General features: G+C 31.7%; 1 protein-coding gene across 1 annotated transcript; it reads left to right on the top strand.

The window, feature by feature from the left end:
• The first annotated feature begins 60 nt into the window (after positions 1–60).
• Positions 61–7191, top strand: LOC100373319 (acylphosphatase-1-like). The gene is made up of 4 exons (XM_002735191.4): positions 61–218; positions 1026–1042; positions 2223–2332; positions 6795–7191. The coding sequence occupies exons 1-4, from the start codon at positions 122–124 to the stop codon at positions 6910–6912; spliced, it is 342 nt and encodes a 113-aa protein (XP_002735237.1). The 5' UTR covers positions 61–121; the 3' UTR covers positions 6913–7191.
• Positions 7192–7998: the final 807 nt, after the last annotated feature.

The raw sequence follows: 7998 nt of genomic DNA on the forward strand, positions 1-7998 counted from the left end.
GTTCCCCACGGAAGGCTGAATAAAAAAAATACTATATTAACTTACCAGTGTCTAAAAATCGCTATATACAACACACACACACACGTACAGCCTCGTCTCCGCGTTTTACGTTGCAGCGAGGATGGCGACCGCAGCTAAAACTGTCGGTGGTGCTGTAATGAAAGGCACTGGATCAACTCTCATGTCGATCGATTTCGAAGTATTTGGAAAGGTGCAAGGTAAGGTTTGCCATCGAGAATAAAAACCCATGATGCCTGTAACGAGGTGCAGTGTTTTTTTTACCGAAAGTTAAACGTTTCCATTGGCAACAGCAATGTTCGTATATTTTTAATGTCATTTTATACGTAGTCTGCTACAGTGCAGGGCAGTAAGTAATGTGTTCGTATATAGCGGTTTATCATACACAATGTGTAATTTGACGTTTCTGTTTAGCAAGTATATTGTCTGTTAATTTACCGGAAATATTTTCAAAAGTTGTCCTCTATTGTGGTATTTTAACTATCGTATCGCATAGTATCCGGGGAGGGCCGATAAATGACTTGATGGCCACTACGCTTTTTTCCTTGGATTTGTTCTCATTAAGGTAGAAGCCTGCACATCCTCAAAAATACATTTTGCAGTGGATAGTACAATTGCCAATATCAGAACGTTGACTTGATAACACGTTTAAGAGTCAGTCTTTATTTCAAGGAAAATAATAGTTATACCTTAGAACACTTTAATCATTAGTTCCTGTGATAGAGATATTATGCTACATCTGAATTTGTAATTTTTCTTTTCTTTTTTTTGCGTTTAACATCATGTTCGACAGAATTTTTGAAAAATAGTTGGCTAATTTTAGCAAAATATAGTATTGTGGCACTTGCTAAAATGTTATGTCATATATAGCTCTGTGATTGATTAATGATCAACTTTCTCAAAACTTATGACTATGGCTAGAACATACTTTCACTATACACCTGGGGAGTCTTCTGTAAGTTTAGTAATAAAAATAACCAATTATTTTTGTCATTTTTCCACTCTAGGTGTTTTTTTCAGAAAGGTATGTATATCATAACACTATATATCAAGAGTAATTTGAGTAAAATGTATCTTGTCTGATGAGTTGCATTTGATTGATGATCACTGGGTTAGTAACAAATTGAGGTCACAAAGTTCTAGGCATAGTACTATGGAAATAACATTATTTGATTGCAATTGTGGTTTTATTTGTTCCGTTTTCCGAATTCAATAACCAATTTTCAATTTGTTTTTTTTACAAATTTCAAATCCACATAATTTTCCCAACAATTGTGATCAAGACTTGTAGGAGATTATGTCCTTTTAGCCTAAAATTACCCCCCCCCCCTTCACCAAAATAATATAGAACATCACATAAAAAAATGGCAAATTGTTGCATCAAAACTTAGCTAAGAAAAAAAACGATGGCACTGAAAGCTAGGGTTAAGTCATTGCTTGTATGCTGTGAAAAAATATCTACCATACATTTCAACACCCCAATCCTATATGTAGGCAGTATTGTGTAAACAAATTGTAAAACAATTTTAGACCCACTGAACCGTATAACACATAATGAATTCCCATATGAAAACTAAATTATAACGTCACTTTATATTGCCATGATGACAAGGCTTCATTTATGATTGAAAAAAAATTCTTATCTGATTCATCACCTGCCTGAATTTCCGAGTCTTCCTAAACTTAATTGTAAACCACTCAATCTGTCTGAAGTTAGGAAATTAAAAAGTAACTTTAATTGTCATTATGGAAAAATTGAATTAATTTACTTAGAATAAATCATGTTCCAGTAACCAGACACCATGTCAGGTTTTGTTACATATTATATCTATCGAATTTAATATGACCTTAACCTCTTTTTGTTGAAAAAAAATAAATCAATACCAATTATTGAATGTCTTCATTCTAAGAAATTAATGACTGCATAATATAGTACCGGTAATACATGCTGTTAGCTCAATAGACATTTATAGTAGTACTTTGTAATTTGGTCAATAATCAGAAAAAAAATAATGTCCCGTACATTTGTCTCACTATTAAAAGTAGCCTTACAAGTATTGTCAAGAGACTGAAAACCCATGATAATTTAATTCTCTGACCTTCCATTTTTGCATTTGGTGACCCGCAACATAAAGATTGTAACATTATTTGAATGATAAAAGAGGTTCAAATTAATTTCTAGTTATTATTGTTGTTTATTCCAGTATACTGTGAGAAATAGCAAAAAGCATGGATTAGTTGGTTGGGTGCAAAACACATCACATGGCACGGTTCTTGGACAAATGCAAGGAGCAGCTGATAAAATAAAAATCATGTAAGTGTATATTGAATATATTCTATTTTGCTAAAGACCCTACAATTTTTGAGTACGGTTTTGGTAACACTTTACAAGTCTGCAGAACTCTATCAACTGTCTCTATCAATTTTCAAATCAAGCATTTTTGTCATTTGTTTTGTCAAACTGATAATGTTCATAAACATCCTTATATACAACTATATCGCATTTTATACTAACTCTTCTTCCTCATTGAAAATGTTCAGCAATACTTGCAGCTTTACTTTCTTTCTTGCTTAACTTACTCTTTAATAATGCATTCTTTCTCATGTTCTGTTTCCTCTCTTGTCTTTTCTTTATAAATCTCTTCATGCTTGCTTAAGGAAGCATTGGTTGGAACATGAAGGTAGTCCTATGTCAACAATCTCCAGGGCAGAGTTCAGAAATGAGCAACTTATAGAAGCACTTGAGTATTCTGATTTTGAAGTGCAATATGATTGGTAGTTCTCTATGTAAGCAGCACTTTTGCTATTCTGTTTCATTCATTTCTGATACTCTACTTCATCAATGTTGTGGCTGCAACTTTATTTGTTGTCTGTAATATAATGTATGTAATGGGGTAATGTCTGTCTGTGGTTGTTGTTGTTGTTAACTATTTTGTATGTGGCTTCAACAACATAAACTTCACATGTAATTAGTGATCACATGAACCTGGAGGTCATATATCCAATACTTGGATGATCATCAATTGATTACATTCTTTAAGTTCAGCATATTTTATATTGTAAAATTTAAGCACTCACAACAAAATGTTTTGAACTTGCAGTTTTTATTAGCTCCGCTGTGGACTTTGTCAAGCGGAGCTTATCATATGAGTGATTGTCCGTCGTCGTCGTCTGTGTCAATGTTTTACTTTTTCGACTTCTTCTTGAAAACTACAAGTCTGAATGCTTTGATACTTGGTGTATATGTACCTTGGGTAGACCTCTCTTAGATTTGTTCATTTCATGATGATATCTTCACTTTTCTAATTTTGGTGAATATTTTTGTCATTTTTGGTAAAAAAATTATATTTTCGACTTCTTGTTGAAAACCGCAAGTCCAATTGCTTTGATATTACGTATATAGGTACTACATGTGGTTCTAACTCAAATTTGTTCATTTCATGTTGATATCTTCAATTCTCTAATTTAATGATTTTTTTTGTCATTTTTGGTAAAAAGTGATATTTTCGACTTCTTGTTGAAAAACGCAAGTCCAATTGCTTTGATATTACATATATAGGTACTACATGTGGATCTCTCTCAGATTTGTTCATTTTGTAATGATATCTTTAATTCTCTAATTTTGGTGAATATTTTTGTCATTTTTGGTAAAAAGTGATATTTTCAACATCTTGTTGAAAACCGCAAGTCAAATTGCTTTGATATCACATATATAGGTACTACATGTGGTTCTAACTCAGATTTGTTCATTTCATGATGATATCTTCAATTCTCTAATTTTGATGAATATTTTTGTAACTTTTGGTAAAAAGTGATATTTTTCACTTCTTGTTGAAAACCGCAAGTCTGATTGTTTTGATACTATACATATTGTTCATTTTCTAATGATATCTTCTGTTCTTTAATTGAAATGTGCATTGCTAACAGCGGGGCTATCTCAGCCGAGAGGCTACTTGTTTTATATACTGTGGAATACTTTATTTTTGCTGGAATTAATTTTTGGGCGTTTTGTTTAGAATTTATTTTCCCTGATTTTTGATGAGTTTAATGTGAAATATAGGGAAAAAAGTATATTCGCTGGATTTTATTTTCACGGAATCATCCCTTCAGCGAAAATAAATTCCAAGCGAAAATAAAGTATTCTACAGTAACACGTTACCCCAAAACTAATTTCATTTGTTTGAATCCCACCTGATGTGTTGATGTAACCATAATGCTATGACTTGTCCTGTCCTGTTTTTTTTTTGCGTTTACCTGGTAATTTCACTATTAAATACATGTATCCCTGGTAACGCAAGATCCTGTGATAAATGGAAAATGATCTTTCGTGGTATGTACAGGCATATCCATAAAAAAAGTAATCTGAAAATAGTATCATCTATTGATTTCACATTAATTTGCATACTATATTTAGTATCATTTGCATTATCTTTCAAAGGAAAAAGTAGTACAAATACAGCTTGCTTGTTAAGTTTGTTCAATCTATTTAAGGTTGTTCGCACACATTCAACCTAACAAATAACAGCGAAAAAAATAGCAGGTTCTTTTGTTTCAAAAATGTGTTACTTAATTGTTGATTTAGACACAATGAATCAAATTTTGGGATTTTGTTGAAAAAAACAAACATATTAATGTAAATATGGAAAAATTGATCGTTTTGGAACTTTGAGATTTCATAAAAAATAGTGTTTGTCAGAATATCCCAATAATACGAAACAATTAGGAGTACCCATCTTATAATTACTGGTACATATAATTCTTTCATAGCATATCCTGAGATTTAACAAAATCTATTTTTACTATAGGCACCAATGGAATATGCCCCACCCCATAGGCATTTTCATAAGTATTTGGACACATTTTTTAAAACTAGTTTGGTGTCCATACAATTTTATTAGAATTTTGTGAACAGCGTAAAATAAGCCATACATGTATGATGAAATCAATAAATGACTAAAAGAACAAGGCCCTCTTGATATAGTGAAGGTTGTGTATGTATGATATTGGCATCTGATTGTCAAACTGTCTTAAATGTGGATATAAAGGATGAGTTAGAATGCTGGAATGACATTTATGGCTAGCAAGATGGGGAGGGGGTGTAGTAAAGAGAATAATTAATGAATATTGTCATTAACTATGTTTGTACCATGTGATAAATTAGACGTATATGGTAATTATAAGCTCAGATTCATTCCAATAACATTTTCTGTAATTACACTGCTAGTGCGGCACCTGAATGCGTTTAAGGATGTAGTAGTTTTTTTGGCATATGTTAATTAAAATGAATTTTTTATATTTTATAGAATTCATAGGTATATCCAATTATTTGATGAAAATTTCAGAGGTCTATCATAAATGGAACAGACTTTAAACAGTGATAAAAAATGAAAAGCTTGCATTGACTAGATTTGCATGTACAGTGTATTTAAATAATTATTAAATCACAGGGTTTAAAAAAAATTGTAGAACATCTTTAGATGCTTATCCACATTTCATTGGATGTCAACACATTGGTCACAGAAGATTTCATGAACATTTGAAAAAAAATCAATGCAGTAATGCATCTGTAAATTAGTGTACATCTTTGTTTTAATTCTGACATTAAAATGATCAATCAAATGAGTACTACTCTGCAAGTACTCACTTTGTCCGGAGACAGTAGATGTGCTATACATGAACAATACCTCCTCAGGGAATTTTGGGAAATTTACATATTCTGAAGATTTTGCTATCTGAATGTAGAAAACAAACGTTATGCAAAATCCCTGTGACTGTTATGTTTTATTAGTTCCTTGTAATTTGGACCCTGTTCTTCATATTTTTTGTTTTTGAAAATTTTCCTCATTAACATATCACCCAATTCAGTTGAAAGTAAGTACTATACCTGTATGTAATCCCCTTTTGGAATGAAACTTGGACTTTAATATGGATTGGCTGGCATCTGTCCAAATCCAGTAGTATCTCAAACATCATCCCTACATCAGATATTATATTGGACATATTCACATGCATTTGTTCCTTGATCAATTTCAAAATGGCCAAATGGCAGCCATTTAAAGCCAAAGATGTATCAAAATTACACATTTTTACTATACCATTTTGGATCTCAGTCGTGCATGAATAGATTCTGTTCAAACATGGTACATACATTGAACATTAAGGACCCTTGATGTACATAATTCAGATTGGGTTCACAATGGCTGTCCGGTGGCCATTTTGCTTTAAAAATGGTAGTTCCAGATATATCCACTTGCATTTGTTTCATGATCCAATTTAAGGCCAAAATGTATCAAGATCACACATATTCACCATTCTGGAACTGTATCTCAGTCATGCAAGGTCAGATTCTGTTCAATCTTGGTATATACATTGAACATGGTGGGACATTGATGCACATCATTTTATTTTTTTGGATTGGGTTCAAAATTTAATTTTAATAATTGTGAATTATGAGCTTTCATAAAATATTAGTAGTGTGAATTTTGCTTCCTGAAAACTTCTACTACTCACTTAAATGGGTAATGTTGATGGCTTTGGAGTTTAATGGAATTTAGGATGAAAAGATCTAATATTTGATTTTTCACCTGATAGCATTAAACACAAAAAAATATTGATTTGAAATGGGAGGGAGATTAAATATGCAAAGAACACAACATTTATATTCCACAAAAATCTTTTGAAATCTGAACAAAATTAACTTGGAAGTAGTTATTAACCATTACCACATATTATAATATATATATTACATACTAATATGCTTTTCAATTTGTTACCAGGAAACAGTGGTTGCAAAAAGAAGGCAGTCCAAGATCAAAAATCCAAAAAGCTGAATTTAGAAGTGAAAGAGTGATCACGGAACTTGAGCATGACACATTCAGGGTATTAAGACCCTGATTGTTTAAATTTAAAAGTACTATCCATTGTAAATAAGTATTTTAAAAACCAACATGGACATTATTTATAATGTTCAGCCTTTCTTTAATATTCAGAAAAAAGAAAGAAAAAAGGCCAATGTCTTTCAGTTTTCGAGTAATTATGATATAGCTAAGCAATAATGTGAATTAGAATGGTTGTAGCAAGTATTGGAGATAGCCTTGTGACTCAAACTGTATTCACACATGTCTTGCCAAATATCATTAAACTTAAATCTAAAGGGAGTGGAACGTAAAGGAAGGACTCAGGTTATTTATACAAACTGTGTTTAATTGGAAGAGAATATGAACTATGATATTAGAAATAGTTACCGGTTTTCATCTTTGCAATAGATTAATGTGTATGCACAGTATCATAGTGGCTATTGTAAATATTTGTACTACCGTACTTTATATGTAGGTTTATATTTGAATGTAGAAAAACTATTAATTTTACATCTGTTCAAGCAAGGCTTAGAAAAAATGTTTCTGGTCAAATTGTTTTCTAAAACAAATTCTCATGTAGTTTTTCATTTTTATCTTAAAATTACCATTAAAATAGTGCTTTTTTTTTAATTTTTCTATCATTGTTTCTTAAAGTTCTGATGACGATGAACATAAACATGTCTTCTGGACTAAATATGTGCTATCATTATCCATATAATAAGCTAGATCAGATACTGTACAGTACAATGTTAATTATGATCTTTACAACAGATATTTAGTTTACGCACACACATTTGATGCTTAGATTTGTTGATTGCCCAAAGACTAGATTACACAAATTCAGTATTATGATTCAAGTTAATGTACAAGCTTCATCTTTAAAATCAACTCTATTCTTTCCAACTGGCCAATGTGCATATCACATGTACAACAAAGTACATGCTTCTCGACCACAATACTCACTCGGTACATTGATACCCTGTGTTCTTACTTAGACACTGAAGCATGGTAAAAACGGCATATTTGAAAAGCTTGGAAGACTATACTGCACTTTAAAATACTTGAATCTCCTCGGGGCTTTACAGCTAATCCATTAAGTGATGTTCAGTTCATTTTGTGCATA

This window comes from Saccoglossus kowalevskii, chromosome 2 (assembly GCF_978046115.1).
Source record: "Saccoglossus kowalevskii chromosome 2, keSacKowa6.1, whole genome shotgun sequence".
Taxonomy (NCBI): domain Eukaryota; kingdom Metazoa; phylum Hemichordata; class Enteropneusta; family Harrimaniidae; genus Saccoglossus; species Saccoglossus kowalevskii.